The sequence below is a fragment of the Protopterus annectens genome, chromosome 13.part0 (assembly GCF_019279795.1).
Source record: "Protopterus annectens isolate FY-2018-M chromosome 13.part0, PAN1.0, whole genome shotgun sequence".
NCBI lineage: Eukaryota > Metazoa > Chordata > Ceratodontiformes > Protopteridae > Protopterus > Protopterus annectens.
This window is the reverse complement of record NC_056747.1, coordinates 523,777,850-523,800,633: the sequence shown is the minus strand read 5'-3', so window position 1 is coordinate 523,800,633 and position 22,784 is coordinate 523,777,850. Positions and strand designations below refer to the sequence as shown.

Below are 22,784 nucleotides of genomic sequence, written 5' to 3'. Positions count from 1 at the left end.
GGGAAGACATATTTATGGCTCCCAAGTATGCAGCAAAGATGCAGCAAAGTGCGTAAGGTTTGGGATCTTTGCTTGGAAGTGTTTGCATAAGCAGACTTTCTCAAGAACTTTTCCTCAGGTAGATAGCAAATGTTGGAGGTGTGATGGGGGAGAAAGAATTAACTGGAAACATATGCTTTGGCAGTGTAATGAGTTGGTAGATTTTAAAAAATCCCTCCAGAGTGCTCTGTCAGAAATATTGGATGGGTAAATGGCTGTAACTACTGAAGTAATTCTTTTGAGATGGGGCTCAGGATCTGAACTGCCTAACAACAGTAAGGACTTAAGTTTAATTATGTTGGCTACATAAAAAGCTATTACTAGAAAATGGAAATCAAAGTCTAAACTCACTGTATTTGAAGTATTGAATATTATAAAAGAGATAAAATAGTTGTAAGAGGGATCTTTAGAATAAGGAAGGAGCAAATCACTTGGAAATAAATGGAAATTTAGGAATAATGCAGAATAATAATCAGGAGCAGGACTGAGGTTAAAGGGAAGGTAGGAAGTTGGCAATTTATGTAATGTTGGACTGGTAATAGTTACAAAGAAAGAAAGAAAATATATGTGATATATTATGTATGTAAATGGAAAAAAAATATTAATATGGTTTGTTTTATTTTCTTTTAAGACAAAGGCAAACATACAATGTGAAGTTGTTAAAATCTCACGTTTATTCTCACTGATGGGTTCGGAGCAGATTCTCGGCTCTGACACGGCCGATAGCAAAGCTCAAGGATGTGAAGTTTTTAAATCTCGCCATTTACTCTCACTGATGGGTTCGGGAGAATTACCTCCGATCTAGTTTGCCGCAGCACAGACCTTGGTGTTCCAGATAGCTCGGACCAGTTTTATTGGATAGATTCATCTATTTGCAAGTTTTTCAAAACATTTTTCTTGACTTTCTTGTTAGGATAGTTTGTATATATTTACAGTTAGATTTAGATAAGTGCCCTGTGTTGTCTTGGTTTTTTTGATAGAGTTGGCCTTGTATTTACCAAATTCTTAGCAGTAGTTTTTTTTTAAATTTGTCTAAACTTAAAAAAGAGATGTCTGATGAGAAAGAGAAGCCACATCCTAAATCTGGCTTCAAAAAATGTCCGGATTGTGGACTAAAAATGTCAGTCACTGACAGGCACGTTCAGTGTGTTTATTGTCTAGGGGCTTTACATCTCCAAGATTCTTGTAGCATCTGTCACTCCTTCTCTGCCAGGGTACTTTTAGAGAGAAGGAGGAAATTAGTGGATAGGGGTTTACTTCAGTACCCCTTCTCGGAAGCACTGGGTGACCAAGATGGTGCTAGTAAATCCTCAGTCATCCAAGTCTTCAGGTGACTCCAAAGTTTTGAAAAAGGCTAAAAAAATGGAGGGTGTAGGGTCATCGGTTCCACTGCCCTCGGAACCAAGTGTCCCTTCTGTTCGGAGCCAGCTCACAGCTTTGGAGCCGGTTTCTGAGATTCCCTCATCTCATCTGCTCCAATCAGCACCCTCGGTGCACTCCTCGAAGTCTTCTGTCAGCCTCTCAGATCTGGATATGGACTGGTTGGTGCAGAAGCTTTTACGGGCACCAGGCCTTGCCAAATTGTTGTCTGCTCCGACGCCTTCATTGGAACCGAAGACCATTAACTGGGACTTGACTGCTCCTCCTCCGAGCTGTACTGGATTTTCGGAGCCGGAGGAGCCCGACCTGATGGTTGTTGAGCCTGTGGAGCTGAGACCTGCTCCGGTGTTATTGGTTCCATCTACTCAGACGTCCTCGGCACCAACCGGGGACTCTAGGAGCCGACACTCTCCTGTTGGGTCCGGAGAGGATAGTCGTACCGATTTGTCGGTGCCGACTCTTCCTCTTGGGACTTTGGCTCGGATGAGCTCGGGCTCGGTGCGGGAGGATCGGACGGTCCCTTCGGATCCATCTAAACCTTTGCGTCGGAGCCATGGTGCGTACGATGCCATGAGGAGAGTCCTGTCTCCAAAGACATCATCAGCATCAGGTCTGGCTTCCTCCACCCCTCAAGCACCTGTGTCCGCTCCTGCTTCTATCGGTCAACCCAAGGGTAGAGACCCTGAGCCTCAAGCAGCCCCACAGGGCGCCCCCTGCTCTTCTGAGACCTCCCCAGATGCACCCGCTGAGGAGGTATCCAGGAAGAGACTGTGCAAGAGGAGGCACTTGGACTCTGCACAGGAGTCTTTGACATCTGACACTGACTTGGATGAGTCAGAAGAGTCCTCTCGATCCCCCTCTGAGGATATCTCCTTTGCGGAGATATTAAAGATCCTTAATCAGAGGGGTGGTCGGCAATCCAAAAGTCCTACTGAAGAAGAGTCAGTGCTCTTGAAGGCTTTCGGGTCTCAACCTTCCACCTCTTAGGTGTCTCCGCCTTACGATGAGTTCATGGAGCTGCTCTCTCATAAGGCGTGGGAGTCTCCAGAGGCCATGGAACTTGTCCCTCAGAAGCCAAATAAGTTCATCTCTGCTTCAGTGGACAAAGCTTTTTTGACTAAGGGAGTGCCTGTTGATGCCATGGTGGTGGCGGCAGCCACCAAAAAGGAAACTTCTGAGATCTCCTCATCTATCCATCCTCCTAAGAGAGATTCCAGGATCATAGATAGATATGTTAAATGCATGTTTAGTTCAGTGACTTTTTCCCTTCATCACTGAACTATTTAACCCATTTTACAAGACTACAAAGAGATCTCCTGAAAGAGCTAGGATATGCTCTCCAGGGTACGGTAGATGCAGGAGTTGCCGACAAAGTTAACACCCAGCTCGCTACCCTAAACTCGATTGTGAACTCGTCCATGCTTTTCATATCTCACACAGCTGATGGTTCGAGTAGAGCCGCTAGTTCAGGCATTGCTTTGCGTAGACGAGCCTGGATGCATTTCTGTTCCTTTGCGGAGCCTTTCAAGTCTTCCTTTATCAACACCCCATTTGATGATTCATCCCTGTTTGGGCCCAAGGTAAAGGAAATTCTAACCAGGTATGAGCAGGAAGGAAAGATTCTATCTGCCATTGGAGTCGTTTTTTTCTACCCCTACTCAGCCCTATCCAAAGGGCCCTAAGAGCGGAAAGATGTGGTTCCAAAAAGCATAGGGAGCCTTTCAGGACACACATGGAGAAACCACCTCTAGAGGCAGAGGAGGAGGTTAGAATGGAAGACGCTGCCCATGTGGCAGGGGGGGGGGTCCACAACAGCAGGGTGACAGAGGCCAGTTCACTGGTCAGCCTTACCAGCGCTCCTGAAAGGAGACCCGGCTGTCCGGCTTTGGAGGCAGTCTGGGGTCGCTTATCTTTGTATTCAGAAGCCTGGCTAAGCATAACATCTGATACCTGGGTACAAAGCATCATTTCCAGAGGATATTTCATACCGTTCTCTTCCCCTCCCACTCCTGTCAACAGAATCTCGGATGTTCCACCCAGTCTCAAGGAACAAGCAACTATAGAGGTCCACAAGTTGCTAGAAAAAAGAGTCATCCAGCCAGTCCCAGCAGACCAAACAGGATTCGGAACTTACTCAAGATTCTTTTTGGTTCCAAAGAAAACAGGGGACTGGAGACCTATATTGGACCTCAGCAGACTCAACCAATTTGTAAAAAAAAGAGAAGTTCCGAATGGTCACGCTTCAGGCCATTCTTCCCTTTCTAGCGAAAGGCGGTTGGATGTGCTCCATCGATCTCAAGGACGCGTACTATTACATAAAGATGGACAGACATTCCAGAGATCACCTGTGTTTCCGGCTGGGAGCCAATCACTACCAGTTTCGAGCCCTGCCCTTTGGTCTCACTACAACCCCTAGAGTGTTCACCAAATGCATGGCAGTGGTCACTGCTCACCTGAGGCGTCTCAGATTCCAGTTGTTTCCATATCTAGACGATTGGCTCCTTACCGCCACCACCAGGCTTCAATTGATTCAGGCAAAACAATCTACTCTGACACTCTGCCACCACTTAGACATTACAGTCAACTTCGAAAAGTCTCCCTTGTCGCCATTGCAGCATACCGTCTTTATAGGAGCAGGGTTAGATACCTCAACCACCACTCTATGTCTTCCAGTCGAAAGGGTCTCACTTCTTCGCCAAGATGTCAACTCTTTGGTGTCGAAGAACAGAGCTACAGCCGCAGAGGTCTTGAAGGTACTAGGTTTGATGGCGGCAGCAATTCTAGCCAATCCACTCGCAAGGATGCATTTGCGAATTCTTCAATGGCTCCTGTTCGCTCAGTGGTCTACCAGAAATTGCCAATGAGCCGTATGATTCTCATCACAAACTCTCGCAGGAGGGACCTGCACTGGTGGTTGATGTCTCTTCATGTCACAATAGGAAGAACCTTTGTGCCCCCCCCAGTAGCCACTGTGACCACGGACGCTTCCCGATAGGGTGGGGGGGGGGCATTTTCAGGGAAAGACTGCCCAAGGCACATGGACAGATCAAGAGTCATGTCTGCATATCAATGTTCTGGAGTTGAGAGCAGTACTTCTGGTGTTGCAGTACTTTCAGGACTCTCTTCCTCTAGGGACAATTGCAGTTCAAGCAGACAACATGTCAGTGGTCTGGTACTTGATCAAACAGGGAGAACCAAGTCTTATCCCCTTTGTCGAGAAGCCTTCAGGGTATGGCAATGGGCTGTGTCATCCCAGCGTTTTCTTTTAGCAAGGCACATTTCGGGAAAATCCAACGTGATAGTGGACAAGCTGAGCAGGGCAATCCTGTTGCCTCACGAGTGGTCTCTCAACCAACATGTTGCGGACATGATTTTTCGCAAATGGGGCCAGCCTTGCTGTGACCTCTTTACCAGTCACATCAATACCAAATGCAGAAGCTACTTTACCCTAATACCACCTCTGGGACATGCCACAAGAGATGCACACATACACGATTGGCCTCCGGGTCTCCTATATGCATTCCCTCCAATTCCATTGATACCCAGGTTTTTACAGAAAGCAAAGTCACTGGGAAGGACTGTTATCCTTATAGCCCCCCATTGGCCTCGACAGATTTGGTTCCCTTTTCTTCATCATCATCTGCTGGAGGATCCATGGATCCTGGACCCAGTTCCAGACCTCCTGACACACCCGTCAGGGGACCTCCATCCTTCATTGCAGTCTCTAAAGCTGACTGCTTGGCTGATCCACTTCCCCAAATAGCCAGGCTTCATTCACTCTCAGATGACACAAGACAAATTCTATTGTCTTCTCATAAGCCATCCACCAGAAAACTATATTGCAGTAAGTGGAAAAGGTTCTCCATTTGGGCCAGTATACAAAAAATTGACCCTTTCCAAGCTCCTTTGTCGTCCATTTTAGAGTTTTTGACAATGATTTTTAAGGAAGGAGCAGCAGCTGCCACAGTTCGGGTTCAGTTAGGCGCCATATCTAATTTCCACATTGGATTGGATGGGTTAAATATTATGGCCCATAAGTTATCTAAGGTCTTTCTCAAAGGTGTTTTTCACATGAGGCCTCCTGTCAAAACCCCTTATTCTCCCTGGAATTTGAATTTTATGCTATCTAAAATAATTCTTCCCCCCTTCGAACCAGCATCATCTTGTGATCTCAAATTTTTGTCCTGGAAAATGATTTTTCTAGTGGCCATTACTTCTTCCTGCAGAGTGTCAGAACTTCAAGCATTATCTATCAGACCTCCTTATATGATTTTCCATGCTGATAGAGTATCTCTCAAAACAAACCCCTCCTTTTTTGCCTAAAGTCTTTTCTGAGTCTAATATCAATCAGGTCATTGAGTTGCCAGTCTTTTTTCCCAACCATTCCAACAAATTAGAATACATGCTGCACAAACTTGACGTGCACAGACGGCTCAAATTTTATCTTGATAGAACTAAGGATATTAGAAAATCAGATCGGAGGCCAGAAAAGGTAGACCAGTGGCTAAAACAACCCTTTCAAAATGGTTATCGGATTGTATTTTATTTGTTCATGCAACTAATAACATACCTTTGCCACACAAAGTAAAGGCTCATTCAACCAGAGCCGTTTCTACGTCTTCTGCTTTTCAAGCTAAATTGCCCCTTGATAACATTTGTGCTGCAGCCACTTGGTCTAAGCCTCATACTTTTATCACTCATTACAAAGTGGATAAGACTTCCAGGGACAGGTCTTCTTTTGGTTCTACGGTCCTGAAAAAATGTACTCCCGTGAGCCACCCAGGATTGTGGGTGCTAGGGACGCTACCCATCAGTGAGAATAAACGTTGAGATTTAACAACTTCACATAAAGAAGTTATGTACTCACCGTAATGTTCCATGTGAGTTGTTTATCTCGCCTTTATTCTCACGTCCCTCCCTTCATCCCCCTCCTGGCTGACAGTTGACCTAGAGACTAGTATCATCCTGGTTGTTCAATACTTGTTTCTTCTTGGGGCATGCACCCCTTACAGGGGTATATATACACGCTGCAAACAAGATCTGAGGTAATTCCAGCAATGCATCATGGGATATAATGGGGCTTGGTCTCGAGCTACTGGCAAACCTTGAGCTTTGCTACCGGCCGTGTTGGAGCCGAGAATCGGCTCCGAACCCATCAGTGAGAATAAAGGCGAGATAAACAACTCACATGGAACGGTATGGTGAGTACATAACTTCTTTTAATTCATTGACACCTATGTGGTATGGAATGCCACACCTGTAGCCGCTTACACACAGCTTGCATTCCTAAGCATTTTCTGAAAATTAAACTTAAAAAGCGTAAGATAGATAAATGTAAATATTTTGTGAACAGTAAAGGCTATTATAAATGCACAAATAGCAATGGTATCAGTAACACATATTCTTTACAGTGATAATATTTAGAGTATTCATAGCATTTCAAACAAATTCTCATATCTTGGAAACTGTACAACCTAAACATATATTGTCAGAACATTTTTGTTAACTAGACGTAAGCTTCCACATGACAAAAAGAAATTCCTGTATGAGTGCACGTTTATTGAGATATTTACAGAAATATGAAAACACAGACTTGTATAATTAGCAATATGAATAACACAGATTATCTTTCTTACACTGCAAATATCAACAACATGTAAGATTTCACCTCATGGCATGTGACAGTTTAAGTCACTTGATTTTTAGAAGTATTAAGTACATATGGAAATAGTTTATTTTAATAATTACTAACAAACACCTAGCAATATCATGGGTATAGTGTTATATAAATGGACATTGACAATGAGTGTCTCTGTTTCCCAGTATTGCATATCACACAGTAACATGTAAGGTTCTCGGTTACAGAAATATGAATAAGAACTGGTAAATAATGATTAATGTCTGCATTGCAGCATATCCTAGAGTAACAATTTTAGTGACATTTTGTTAATAATTCTCTGCACTTTCTAATACTGCCTACCAGCTGGTATATTGCTTGATTAAAGAAGCCAAACCTGAAAAGAGGACTGGATGCCATAAGGAGCTATGGGTGTGAACTAAAAATGTACAAAAAATGGCATTTTACGTTTGAATGAGTTAAGTATCCTATCTAGGATATGCTTCTCAGATGGAAAGGCAAATGTAGATCTCCTTTGACTGACCAAGTGTGCTGATGACTGCAAGTTGGGGCAATCATTGACTCCCCAAACAATGCTGATATCCTATAGAAAGGTCTGACGCAGAATGATTGGTGTCAGAGCCATGGCTTCAAACTAAATGTGAAGAAGTGCATAGTAATTCTCTTTGGAAAAATCAAATGTCCCTGGAAAGTACAGCATTGATAGCATCCCCGTAAGAGTGGATCCAGTGGTGAGAGATCTGGGTACTCGGATAGTAATCTGAACTTTGACCACCATTTGTCCACTGTGATGAGTAAATCCTTCTATGTGGCTCAGCTTATATGTAAGGGCATGGCATCCCGATCATAGTACCACTGTACTCAGCCCTCATCAGACCAATAATTGAGTACAGTGCATCCTTTGGCATGTATCTCGCTAGGCACCTGCAACGTTTGGGGCATCCTCAGAGGATTCTCACCAAAAAAATACAGGGTATAACCAACATGTTATATGTGGACCGATTTAAAACCCTATTACTGTATTCAGTTTCCTACTGGCTACTGAAAGGTGATCTGTGCCTGACTTACAAGGCAGTCTATGACCCAGCCCTGATGGAAATGTTGCATATTCACAAAACTAACTGCATGAGCCTTACCCACTCCAAAGATCTAAACCTAATCTCTGATATGAATAGATCATGCTGGAGAGACAGATGTGTCCCAGAGATTGCCCATCCTCTGGAATAGGCTTCTTATTTATTTAAAGCAGTGCGCTTCCCTGACTATCTTCAAGCAGTCTGGACCAATGGATTGGAAATTGCAAATTTACTACTGGTGTCCGTTATGGCCAGAAGCAGTCTGTAAAAATTGTTAAAGCCCCATTTGCTGACCCTTGTTATCCTTCACACAGAGATAGAAAATTGGTTAAAATCTGGGTAAAACTGGATAGGTTTGTAAAGGCTCTTGAGCCCTTAACCTAGTAATCTCCTATGAACCTGAAGTTTTTTTCTGGGCCTGCCAGGACAAAGCCTCTGGCCATTCTTTTATTTCTAGAAGTCTTGGTTGATGAATTTTCCAGAGCTTCTTTGCAGCCCGATTGCTTGGATCCTGTTCTGAGTAATGCAAATGCTTTTATGGGGTCCATAATCCCCACAAACACCTGTAAAAGAACCCAGTTGCTGATTGAGCAGTGGTGTGTATGGATCCCAGCATCAAATATGGCAACATCCAGGAATCACTTTTTCTTTGACGTGGAGAATAGGACATTCACCTGTTTTGGGGAAAAAAGTTTGCACCTCAGCTGCCATAGCTGTTAGGATCATCAGCTGTCAGTGTCACATGTTTCAAAGTTCCAGGAATATCTACTTGGCCATCTGTGACAGAAAGTAGAGGGGATGGAAGAAATAGGACTAAAAAGGGAGAGATGTTTGATTTATGTAGTAATAGTGCCCATGTTACCAGGCACTAAATTAAATGTGCTATGATGCAGTTGATATAGCCTGCAGGGCAGCTGCTACAGCGTCTGTGGTTAGGAGACAAGACTGCCTGAAGACTCTGCCTCTTCCTGGATATGTAAAAGCAGAGTGTTTGATATCCACTGGATAAGGAGCTTCTGTTTAAATTCCCTCAGCTGAGAAGATGGTTTATGAAACTGGAGGAAAGGGGAAAACTTTACAGAAGTAAAAATAAAACCTGAATCCCTAGCTAAACCTGGAATATTCAGGAACTATTCTAAGGGTAACCTCCTGTTATTAAGTGAGAACCTGGCAAAATTTCTAGCCCCCATAAACCCTGAGAACAACGCTGACTATGCAGAACTGTTCACAGAAACCCTGTACAAGCATGTTAATAGCTCCATAGAGGCAGCTGTACCCACCAGGAAGAAGTACAGAACTAACTCAAAAATAAGCCGCCCTGGTGAAGTCACAAAATCAATAGGCTGTATAACAGTAGGAAAAAATCATGGCAAAAATTAGGAGGTGCAGCAACCAGCAGGATAAAAACACTCTCATCAAACTTAACAAACAACTCAGAGGACAAATAAAGTCTACCAAAGCTAGGTTTGAGGTAAGTTTGGCCTCCCAGGCCAAGGACATCCCCAAAGCATTCTTTAGCTATGTCCGCAACCTCAAAGGCAGTACACAATTGTGTGCAGAGCTCATTGTAAATGGAGCCATCTGTACTGAACCAGAAGATATAGCAAACCTCCTGGCTGATAAATTCAGCTCCAACTTTACCCTTAAATTCAACTCCAAATTTACCCCTCTCTCCCCCTCAACCTTCCCTCAGGAAATATCATCAAATATATCTCCCTCTGCTTTCACTAGGGAACAGGTCCTTAATGCACTCTCTAAGACCAAGAACACTGCATCCATGGGCCCAGGCAATATCCCAGGATGCCTTCTAAATAGCATGAAACGTGATCTATCAGGACCTCTGGAATTACTGTTTAACTGTAGCCTCCAAACAGCCTTCATGAATGGAGAAAGACATCAGTCATCCCTCTGCACAAAGGTGGGCCATTTATAGACCCTGAAAACTATAGACCCATAAGTCTCACCAGTCTTGTATGTAAAGCCATGGAAAGAATTATCATGGAGATGATCATAGAGATGTAGTAAACCTCCAGACACTGGACCCAACCCAGTTTGGTTTTGTCAAGGGTAGAGCATGCCTAATCAACCTAGTGGACTTCTTTGAGAAGGTCACCAAAGCAATGGATGAAGGCAAAATCAATCACACTGCCTACCTTGACCTGGCCAAGGCATTTGACTCAATACCCTACTCTGGCCTCGTTGACAAACACAAGATGTTCGGTACAAACCCGTATGTCACCCAGTGGATAGCCAAGTGGCTCACAGGCAGAACTCAGGAAGTTGGAATTGGGGAGTCCACCGCAACAGAGGCCAGTCACAAGTGGAGTCCCTCAGGGATCAGTCCTTGGACCACTCCTTTTTGGCATTTACTTCACAGAAGTCAAGGCCAATGTCAGTGGTCTCTGGCTGAATACATTTGCAAATTATTGCAAATTAAGAGCTGTCATTGAATCTCACACTGACGCAAATGTTCACCAGGAGGGGCTGACACAGATAAACAGCTGGTGTCAGAGTCATGGACTAAAACTAAATGCCAAGAAATGCAAAATAGTATCCTTTGGGAAGTCATCCATCTCTGATAACCATCATATTGACAGCACACCCCTTAGAGTTGACCCAATAGTCAGGGAATTAGGGACACACACAGATAGCACTCTAGCCTTTGACCATCATCTGTCTACAGTGGTGAGGAAATCATTCTGTGTTGCACAACTTATAAACAAAGGCATGCTGTCTAAGTCCAAGGAAGTCATTGTTCCACTGTATTCGGCATTCATCAGACCTATCATTGAGTACATTGCTCCCTTTGGTATGTACCTAACCAGGCATATCCAACCATTGGAACGTCCACAGAGGTTCCTCATTAAAAGAATACAGGGCGTAAGTAAAATGTCCTATGCAGACCACCTCAAGGCCCTATCCCCGTATTCTATCTCCTACAGGCTTTTGAGGGGGAGATCTATGCCTGGCATACAGGGCATTGTCAGACCCCACTCTAGTGAACCTCCTGCATATCTACAAAACAAACAGCACCAGAATTACCCATTCTGAAGTCTTCAGCCTTACCTGTGATATAAATAGGATCTGCTGGAGAGATAGGTATGTATCCCAGAGACTACCACGTCTATGGAACAGGCTCCCCATCCATGTGAAGCAGAGTTCCTCCCTAACCCATTTCAATTACAACTTGGACAAATGAGTTGGAAACTGGAAATTCATCCCTGGTTTGGCACCTGTGTCTGATGGACACATGTAACCTGTGAATGGTTAATTTCCTAGGCCCATGCTTACACTTATCAAGGGTATCAGAACTTGTCAAAGATTTGGGATGCATGGCTAGGCTTAAAAAGGCCATTGTGGTCAATAGCCTAGTAAACACCCATGAACCTATGAGTATATTAAAAACTACCACAGTGAATGCGTGGGCTTTCCACCCTTAGCAAGAAATAACAAAACCTGAAAAGAAATAGAAGAACTACAATGGAAAGAAGTGTAAAGCTGACTGCAGAGGAAAGCCTGGAGAGCCTTGGGTCAGAATAGTCCAGTGAGGGGAATATAATACTCAGAGGGAGGAGCTGTGACTCAGCAAAGCTCACACTCCCTCCCCATATATTCTTTGCAATAACTATAGAAACCCCAAGGAAAGTTTTGTACAGCTCATCACATCATAAAAAAATAAAAAAAATAAACTAAACACTATCAAATGTCTTTTTTGCAGCCATCTAGCACTAATAATACTACCTTCCTATTTTGTTGCAACAGCACCCTGTGCAACCATCAACATTTTGTTGATATTGGCGAATGCCCTCACGATGATAAAACCACATTGGGCCTCATGTATAATGAAAGGTAAAATATTTGCCTATCTGTTTGCCAGTATGTTCATGAAGATTTTTTAGTTGTGGTTTAAATTTGTTATGGGATGATTAGAACCTAAATCTTCAAGATTCCTGCCCTCCATTAACAGTACTATTATAATCCCTGTCTGCCAGGAGGTACGTTTATCTTCCTGAAGTATCTGTTTAAACAACATTTTCAACGTTATCATATCCTCTGCCAGGGACGTCGAGAGGCGTACGCACTGTACTGATTTCAGTACAACTTATTTAGAAAAGGGGGTAGCTTTTGCTTGCTGGCTGGTAGCTTTTTAAGTAAAAAAAAAAAAAAAAAAAAAAAAAGCATTGGCTCTTTAAGGATGCTTGCTGGGTGTTGTGGTGAAGGCGAATGGGAGCTGACGTCATGTCTGGCTGGCTGCGAGTGGGAAATTAGCTTGAATGGAGGCAGGAGCAATCGTTACTTAACAGATAGGAGTGCGAGCGGGAAACGGATCAGGAAAGTATGGAGCAATCAGGTAAGGAAAGTATGTGTGAAATAGATCGGGCTTGAATGGAGCAATCATTAACAGATAGGAGTGTGAGCAGGAAACGGATTATCAGGTAAGGAGAGTATGTGTGAAACAGATCAGGAAATTATGGAGGTGTGTGTGTGTGTTTGTTGCTACATTATCTTTGGCACTGCCCTGTATTTATCGCACATAACTGTGAAGCAGTTTATTGTTTATGTTGAAGCTTCTAACAATCATTCAGGACTCCTGCTTCACAGCTATGTGCGATAAATAACATTTTCACAATTCACTTTTTTTTTCTTTTCAATAAGTTAGGTTTCTAGTATTTGTAGCTATGTTTAAATCAAAGGCTTCATGTTGTCAGCCCTTTTCTGTTATCGCATGTAGCCAAAATCTTCAAGAATATTTGAATAAAATGTTTCTAAAAGGTCAAATAATAAATTCAGTTGATCAGCCCTGTAGTTCAAAGGGACAAAGCCACAATTGCATCCCAGGTTATATGTGTTTGACTAGCTGCATGGGCAATACAAGGACTAGTCAGTTGAGGATGGGAGTAAGTGGCTGAAGCCAGTTCAAATATCCAGGGGAGGAGAGAGGCTACCTTGAATCACTGAAATAGCTTGGTCAGGAGGTTGTATATGTATGGAAATACACATACATCTGACAAATGCAGTGACTGCACAACATATAAAGCTACAGCTGGATGGAGAAGAGGGTAGGCCACACTCCTCAGCAGCAGTATGACGCTGCACCAGAATCCTTGATCATCTCAGTGGCCATAGAGATATTGGTCAGGCTGAGCCTAGGAAAGGCTACAGCAGGTCAGGTAGAAATACTGAATGAGAACAGGAGAGGTGGTAGTCGACTCATATAATTAAGCCTTAAATATGATAAAAGTTCACTAAACTTAACACTAGTTGTAGTATGCTGCCTGCAGGAATAATCATTATTTGCAGACTTGTCTCAGGCTTTCAAAGTCCTTAAAGGTCAATTCTAATCTCCATTTCATTTAGCTTTCTAAGATTTTTATTCTATGTAAGAATTTTTTTATTAGCAAGTGTGTAAATGCCCCCACATAATACAACAGGTGTTTAGGCTCAAACCCTGTACCTTTGCTTCAGGGTAAGAAGAGCCTAAAGTCCCTAACCACCACCATTTCTGAACTTTGTTCAGATTTTTATTTCTGACAGTTGTGAGCTATGGTGAGAACTAAAGTTGTATTCCCCAGTTGTGGTGAGGAGTGAGAAGTGAAGTTGTATTCCCCCATTATTATTTTTGTTGTTTGTCCAGGTTTTTTGTGCTAAGGTGTGAAGTGAGAACTGAATTTGTATTCCCTCATTATTGCCTTTGTTTGTCCAGGTTTTTTGTGCTAAGAGGTTGAGAGCTATCTAATAGCCATTAAGTTTTAGTCGTTGTATTTTTCAAACTGCTGATTTAGCATAGTGGTATGTTGCACTGACTGAAGTGCATATGGTTCTGGGTTCAAGACATGCATGGTGGTAACGCAACATTTTATTCTAACAACTTTCCAAAATTATGCAAGCAATATTTAAAATGTGTCCCTGGTTTTTGGGCTTTTGCACCCCCCCTCCAATAAATGTTGGCTTTTTCCAGATTTCTTGTGCTGCAAAGTTCAGAGATACAGCTGAGTGTCGAGTACATTTTACAAGGAGCTGAGAGCTGCATTGGAACTAAAGTTTAGTGCTGCTTATGCTGAGTCTGCTTATATTGTTAATAGCACAACAGGTAGCGTACTTGCTTTTGATGCAGAAGGTTGTGGGTTCTTCTCCCACAGTAGGTAATTGCATTGCTGATACTGTACTGTGTTGTGAAGGGGGTGGATGCTGTAGTCCTTTTTGGCGAAGATATCTAGTAGCAGCTATGAACTTGTTATCAGTTTGCCATCCATTCCCTATTGCAATATTACTAGCGTATCACTTTTTTTAATGCAACATAGGCAATTTATTCCTCAAGGGCAACAGGCACTTTATTTGTAGATGAAACAATGAAATGTAAAGTTGTTTGCTAGCAGCAACCTCTTCATTAGTTACAGATTTCTTTAATGTGGAATTGTGTAGATGGCTTTTTTACTAGTTCAGAGATTGTGCATATTTACTGATACTGGTGGACTGTAGAAGTTTAAGTAGACTTTATGATGGAAATGTTCTGAATTGGGCTGTTTTGTCATTATTGGTGCATGCATTTTGTTTCATTGTTTACTGGAAAAATGTTCAAAACAATAAATTTAAAATGCTGTCTAACAACTATACTGTATTGTACAAGGAATATAATTTAATACAATCAGGAAGGTGCATCAAAGAGCACGTGCATGTTCCATGTGCAAGGGGCCTATGATTTGAAAACAGCACAAAGTTAATCTTTATCTGCCACTGGCAAAATGTATTTTCTTTGAATGTGGGTTTCAATGCTGTTTTGATGAATGTGAGTTTCAAGGGCAGAGATGTTTTAATGCTAAGTCTAGTTTCATTGTGAGACTGCATTGCTTTGTTTAGCAGATATTTATTGGTGTTCATGCTGTAAAATGCAAAATAAAACTTTTCTTGCAAATCATTTAGGAATGAAGTCACTAAATAATGACAGACATTAAGTTTCAGACGTCATAACCTTCAGAAAAATGCATGCTAAATCAAGACCTGTTATTCTGTCAACTGTCTTAAGTTTATATAAGATCAATTTTTAGTACTGTTTGTATGTTACCCCAATATATTTGGCCTTGTCCAGATTTCCTGCATTAAGAGGTTGAGAGGTTGGCCTTTGTGCAAAGGTCAAGGTCACCTTCTGAAAGCGACTGAACAGAGCTGGGGGTTCTTTCTTTCAGTCAGCAGCATAGACAGATTTTGAGACCCTTTTTATCTTTTGTGAAACTTTTTGTGTGCTGCAGCTGCTGCGGGTCGGGTGTCAGATCGAATTTGGGGCATTGTATCTCAATCATTGGTGATGGTGAGATGATGAGGAGACTATATGACCTCCTTGATCTAGATGAAATCCTGCTAATGGGAGGGAGGTGCTTTTTTGTGAAGTGGACCTTGCGAAGTGTGCCACCCCTGAGTGTGCCCCAGAGGAGGTACTGATTAAATTAAACTTGATTAACTGCTTGTTTAATTCCTCATTGAGTTTGGTGGGAGCACACAGAGGGACACCATCAGGTCCCATGGATGCTGTGTTTTTTTGATGTTTTGGAGGAGCAGAGTTGACTTGGGTGTTGGAGATGTTTGGGGGCTGCAATGCGTTTGGTATAGATCTCTCTTTGGGGGAGGGGGAGGGGGTACCGAAACCTGTCAGCAGTATGTATGCAATGTCTGTCTGTATCATCAGTCTTTCATTCATTTGAAGTTCTGAGCATATCTGGGAGTTTCCTCCTCCTCTACTAACATAGCTAAAAGAAAAGAAGGCCTTTTCTTTTTCTTTTTTTTTAGCTTTTTTCTCTCTTAGCTTTTTTGGATTTTTTTTTGAGAGCTCTAGTTTTTACTTATAGTGATCAAGGAATTGCAAATAAATCGCTTTATATAATTAGGAATATCCAAACCTCTCAACTGCCCCCAGTTTTGGCTCAAAATGTTGCTCCCCCCTAATAATCCCTCTGCAAAATAGAATTTTGGAAGAAAACGTGGAGGCTTTACAATTATAAAGAACTAATGATCAGAGTTATACATTACTTTTATTTCAGAAATGCATGTAGATTCTCTAATTTTGTCAGCTGCTCAAGTTAATAGTGTTCCTATTAAAATGGTGTCCCGTCTTTGACAGGTTCCCAGCTGTATTGTCCAGCAATTTTATATTTTTGCATCACATTTTTGGTCCGTTTTTCATAAAATTGCGGTTTTCTGGCAAATTAGTGGCAAATCATTAAAGACTGAAGTTAGAAAATAATGGCAGACATTTGAGTTTCAGATTTCATACCTTTCAGAAAATTTGTAGTAATGCAAGACCTACTACTATTCTATTACCTTTCTAAATTTATAAGGGCAATATTTTAAAAAAATGTCTATTTTTGAGGCTTTGCCTCAGTGTGTGTGTGTGTGCGTGTGTGTGTGTGTGTGTGTGTGCGTGTGTGTGTGGTAGGTAGCATACCTCTCAACTGTCCAAATTTTGCAGAATGTCCAGATTTTTGCCCCATATATTTTGTCTGTTCCTCATAAATTTTGTGATTTTCTAGAAAATCATTGAAGGCTGAAGTTGCTAAATAATGACACATTTGAGTTTCAGACTTCATGTCCTTTAGAAAAATTCATACTAGCACAAATCCTGTTGTTCTAGCAACTTTCTCACACTAGCACAAATCCTGTTATTCTAGCAACTTTCTAAGTTCACGAGAGCACTATTTAATATCTGTCCCTGTTTATTTTAGGCTTTGTCCATATTTCTTGCACTAAGAGGTAGATGGGGTGTGTGTGTGTGTGTGTGTGTGTGTGTGTGTGTGTGTGTGTGTGTGTGTGTGTGTGTGTGTGTGTGTGTGTGTGAATGAAACACCCTAGTTAGTAATTTACTCAAGCTCAAAACCTGTACCTTAGTTACAGAAAACAAAAGCATGAATCCTCTACCCCAACTACCATGCTGCATTTTTCAAAGAACTGACTTTCAGGTTCATTTTCAATTCAAGGAACCGAGTTTGAGTGAATCCATATTATATTACTGAAGAGGCATTACAGCAAATGCCTCTTCATCGATACTAAAAGAGCGAACCGTGAATTACGAGAATGTCCGTAGCTTGGCTGGGGAGGGGGGGGGTAGCAGTTTGAGAGCTGTGAGTACAAATTTGAAAAGCTACACCCCTGTCCTCTGCCACTGTCCATATTTCAGTCAGGGACCATTACTAACAGGTGACTTGCCTCCTTTTTGGAAACCTTTGCTAAACAATGTAACTTGATTAATATTTCTATGGCCCAAGCCAGTTTGGCTGCTTGCCATACTTGTAGGGCGTTATGTCTTCTGCTCCTTTAACAGACCAGCCACGCTATGGTCAATAAGTTGTGGGAGTTGATTGATAATTGTATAATGCATGTGTGAGATATATAATGTTTGTAACTGTGAACATGATAAGATGGTTTGTTTTTCTTTATATAAATGTATGTTTGCTTATGTCTTAAGTGGTAATTCAATAAAGGTGCTTAAAAATAAGTTCTGAGAGTCATCCCAAGAGTCAGTACTGCTACAGTGAACTACACAGTTGTTTTTAGGATCTTGCCATAATTGCATACTCTCAAGTGTTTTCACTGTTGCATTGCCAGTGTTTTTCCTCCTTTTCCCCCTGTCGCTGGGGTACTTCTGGGTTGGAGGTGTGTACCCAGCCTAGCAGTTAGCACATAGCCCCTCTTCCACCCAGCTAGGTGCCCTCCTTCTCAGGATCAGCAGCAGACTGCAAAGACAGTTTGTGGCGATCTTCTGGTTCTGGTCCTTCACCTGGGTGCGTTATCCTTCAGTGAGTCATGCTACGTTTCCAGGGAGCAAACCTGTTCTTGCAGTGCAGGAAAGATCTGAGTATGGTGATAGTTGATACCTCTTTATACCACTGATGTCCAGATGTGGATGTAGGAGTGGAATCCACTGGGGATAGAGGGGGAAGGACAAGATCTGGAAGTCAGTCCGTCTGTTGGGATTCTACAAGCAGGAATTCCATGAGTCAGTACAGCAACAATGAGTATATTCAAACATCTGCAGTGATGATATGTTCCTTACATAGATGTACTTTTTGAGTACCTATAAAACTGCTTCTTGCCATATTGATAACTTTATGTTAGCGGCTAGAATAGCTTCTTACAAATTAATTAAACCAGATGGATTTTTTATCAGCTGACATATTGTGTAATTGCAAGATTATCATTTAACAAAGACAAAATGTTCTAGCAACATCTGAATTACAGGTTTTACATAGTTCAAAATTAGTAGTTAAATATTCTCTGTTTTGACCCGAGTCACAGAGATCCTGTGAATTGTATACCTCCTCTATCAGCCATTGTGAATTACACTGCATCACTCGTATAGATTACGTTTTTGACAATGTGTATCCTGAAATTAAGTTAGGCATTAGGTTCTATCCTGCAGAAATGAGTCACAGAACTTCTGTTTAGTATTTATTCTGCTGAATACCCTTGTTAGCTATTTTTCTTTTTTCCTTACTCAGTGTCTAAGTTGTTTATACAAGCCCCGTATCCCAAATAATAGTTTTCTGATGAGATGGTTGCTACAGTAACAATCATGCAGGGTTAACCGACAGGACTGCATCTAATATCAGGTATCATAATCATCATCAGAAAATGAGATGGGTTGTATTTCAGCTTTCCTTGCCATCTGCTGAAGCTTCCAGAAAAGCATGTTAATTTCTACAGAGTAACTGCTCTGTGTAGTTATTTTGTAGTGCTCATCCGAAGTCCACCATTAACAGAGGTCGGATGTACAAGAAACATGCTATGCTTAGCAGAGATTCTCATTTCTGTTTAGGTTGATTTAAAGAGAGTTCTGTTATTCTCTGCTCTCATTTTTAATTTCAGCTGCATCAAAGTAATAATCTAGGATTGGTTAGCACACATGTTTTGCAGTCATAATGTGGTCAAATTCTTCATTTGAGCTGGATCAGTGGCACTGAGCAGTATGTTGCAAGTGCCTTAGCCTAGTGATCTGAGTTGGATTTGGCAATTGTCTTCCCAAAGTGTATATCCTGGCATATCTGTAGCTGATTTGGGACTTACCTTTCATTTTAGGAGTGTGAGCTGGCTAAAAAAAGAAAAGAGTGTGACAGCCTCAGCGAGGAAGTTCGAAAGAAACAGAAACGATGTCAGGAGCTGGTGAGTGTGTCTTAAACTGTTTTAATTAAACCACGTTATTTTGTTAGAGATTGTTGATTAGGCTGCTTGTGATGTTCTCCAAGAATGCATATTTTTCTGCTTTAGTAAAAAATATGTTGATTTGTTGCATTAAGTATGTGTTGTGTTTTATTGTGTTTGCAACTCAAAATGTAGGAGTCTGTATTTTGACAGGAAGCCACTCACTGTGTAATTGCATTGTGCTTATAGTGTGGTAATCTAATGTCTGGTGTGGAACTAAAAATACCTGCTTCTCAGAGGAACAGTGACTTTTAGTGTGTTGTTACTAAACTGTGCTCCCAGTCAAGAGGGTGACTGTTAACTATTATTGGGTCTGTTTAATGAGTCTCTTTTCAGGGGTGACCCAGAACACTGGTTAAAGAGACTTGATCAGAGTGCTGCAGTAGGCAAGTGGAGGCTGAGGGAATCAAACCCTGGACCACAGGATGAAGCTCATGAGCATCTGATAAAAATAAAATATTACTTGCTTCTGAGCCATTAAACAATAAAGTAATAATGAGTTATTAAATTTTCATTTGAATTCCTGCAAGTGAGAACAGCTAGGGGTACATGAAATGCTGGTATAGTTGTCACCCACTGTCAAATACAAGTAAACATGCAAATGAACATGCTTCTGAGACTTTTGACTTTTCCATACACCAGCCCATTTGATTTCATCTATTGGAATATTTATTTTTTATTATTTATCCTTTGCTAATCAGGTTAGTCTCACTAGGCTAGTAACCTGTTTTCAGTGGAGACCCGAGGTGATATTTATACTACTAGGGGAAATTTATCCAGGGCATCAGGGAACTTCTCCTACTCTTTTCAGTAGGTGCCGTGAGATATGTTGCGTCCACTTGAGCTACCACCACCTCAAGCAGATGGGGCCTTGGCTTAACATCTGTTCCAAAAGATGACAAATTGAGGAGTGCAGCATCCCTATTATGCTGCACTGCAGTGTCAGTAATTGATCTACCTGGTATGGGAACAGAACCCACAGCCTTTTGCACCAAAAGTGAGTGTGCTGCCTGTTGTGCCACTGACACTGTTATGAATACATTTATAATTTTGAATAGCTGAAATACCATATGCCATAAGATCCACTACAGAAGGTCGAAACACAAAATCCCAAACAAACTTTAAGCATCTTTTTTTTTTTGGGGGGGGGGGGGGGCAGGTCCCTGAACCTACTGCTACTTGTATACATACTTGTGTCTGTGTGTGTTTGTATATCTTTTTGTGTATGTGTATATATATATATATATATATATATATATATATATATATATATATAGAGAGAGAGGAAATATATATATACATATATATATATATACATATATATATATATATATATATATATATATATATATACATACATACATACATACATATATATATATATATATATATATATATATATATATATATATATATATATATATATACCAACTTTGAGATTGCAGTAGATTCAAAGACAATCATAAAGGCCTTCTTCAGCTATGTAGAAAACTGGTGGAAAACTCCCATATGCTCCAGAATGATACAAAAATGATACAAAAATCACTGAACCCACCACAACATACTGGCAGACAGGTTCAGTGCAAACAACTTCACCTCTCTCCCCCAAAAGGAGAGAACTATCCCCCAGGAGTGGTAGCCTCCCAGACATCTCAAATGCGCAGGTGAAAGCTGTCTCTAAAGGTAAAAACACAGTCCCCATGTACCGTCCCCACGGCTGTGTGCTACGAACTCAATGAATGAGGAAAAGCACCCAGGCAGCTGTTTAATCTTAGCCTTACCACACCAGACTCGTGCCCAAGGGCGACGGCAACTGTGTCCCACCCCTCCCCTGGCGGTGCCTCTGGGACCCCTGTAATTACCGGCCCCATAAGCTTAACAAGCCAGGTCTGCAAAGCTATGGAGAGGATCATAATCTCATACAACAAGCCATCAGCTTTTTAAGTACTTCTAAAAAAAAAGCTGGTAACATGTGCATTTAAACATACTGTGTTTCGTTACAGTATTTGGTATTAAGGCTGTTAGACTAGACATTATGAATGTATCCCAGTGTCCCGTATTTTATCCCCTCTGCCTTTTGTTTCTTATTACAGAAACAGTCTAACCTTTCCTTTTTATTGTCAAACTGTTTAAATATTTATGTGCACTTTGTGTGCCCATTAAAATGAAAAAAAAATTGCTCCAAATATTTAAACCATGGGAGCCACTTTCTTAGATACTTCTGTTTATGTTTACTTATTGTTTGTTCCTCTCCCTCCCTTACTTCTTTTATCAAGGCCATTACCTTACTAATTCTCAGGCAATCCTTGGATTTCCATTTTTCTGTTATGGCCTTCTTTGCTGCCTCTGCTGCAATTATCCAGACAAGCTGCAGTTATTCCTCCTGAAATTTCTCCCCTAACCATAATCCCAGCATCGTTACTGCTCCAATAAACCTCATTTGATTTCATGCTACCACCAGTGTCATCTGTTCCAACATCTCCTTCCAGTCTTAAAGTGCCTGACATTTCGAAAAGATGTAGAGCCAGTGTTCTCTCTCCCTATACTCACATATCCTGCCATCCCTGTCTGCTGCTGGATACAGTCTGTGTATTCTCACCAGAGTGTAAAAATTACTTGTACAGGCACTTCCAGATAAATATCTTAAACTTCCTAAGCTGGGTAGCCTTTCAGTTTAAAGTATATATAATGTCTTCCATATATTTACAGTTTCTTCCAAACTTGTATGCCCACTCCGTTTTTAGCCTATATGTCACATCTTTTTGTGCTTCACCTAGCAGCTTGTAAATCTTGGATGTTGACCCTCTTTTCTATCGTTCCTTCTTTCCTCATTTCTAGAATCCATTTCATTAGCCCAGGCCACTTGCTTCACTTATAACCATATTAATTGTGTCACTTCCTTTTTTATCTCACTGTAGCATGAGAATGCATTACTTGAAGGTCTAAACTTATCCCCGGCTTCTTTACAGTCCAGAATCTTCCCCCTTGCCAGTCAACCTGCCCGATATTTAATGTCTGCTCATAGCTGTGTCCATCTTCTTGGGGTTGCATGCACATTTGTGTTATGCATCCTACCCTGAATGGTTAAAATATCATTCCTCCATTCTTTCCATGCCCTGTAAACTGATTATGCCCATTAAAGGGGGTGCAGCTACTAGTGATCTCCGTCCCCACATAGGTTTGTAAATATCATTGCTAATTAGTCAGCCTTTTTTGTTTTCCAGAACCATCCCATTACAGATCACATTATAACTAGGAGCCTGAAGTCTAACTTAGAATGTTATCTGTGCCACTGTGCCACCTGTGCATATCTACTTAATATCCATTATTCCAAGTCCTGCTGTATCCTTAGAGAGAATGAGTCTGTCCTGTTTCATCTGAGGTAAGTCACGCAGCCAAATGAAGTCCATGATCCAGTTTCTTATTTTCCTGCCTTTGTCATCACTTAATGGGGGACAAAAAGA

At 41.5% G+C, this 22,784-nt stretch overlaps 1 protein-coding gene across 1 annotated transcript in view; it reads left to right on the top strand.

Annotated features, from left to right (window-relative positions):
- LOC122787927 (peripheral-type benzodiazepine receptor-associated protein 1-like) overlaps nucleotides 1-22,784 on the top strand; it is a 1,795,954-nt gene that overhangs the window by 347,341 nt on the left and 1,425,829 nt on the right. The window contains exon 5 of the mRNA XM_044054852.1: nucleotides 19,198-19,281. Coding sequence (XP_043910787.1) covers nucleotides 19,198-19,281 — 84 coding nt within the window. The remainder of the gene's footprint in view (nucleotides 1-19,197; nucleotides 19,282-22,784) is intronic.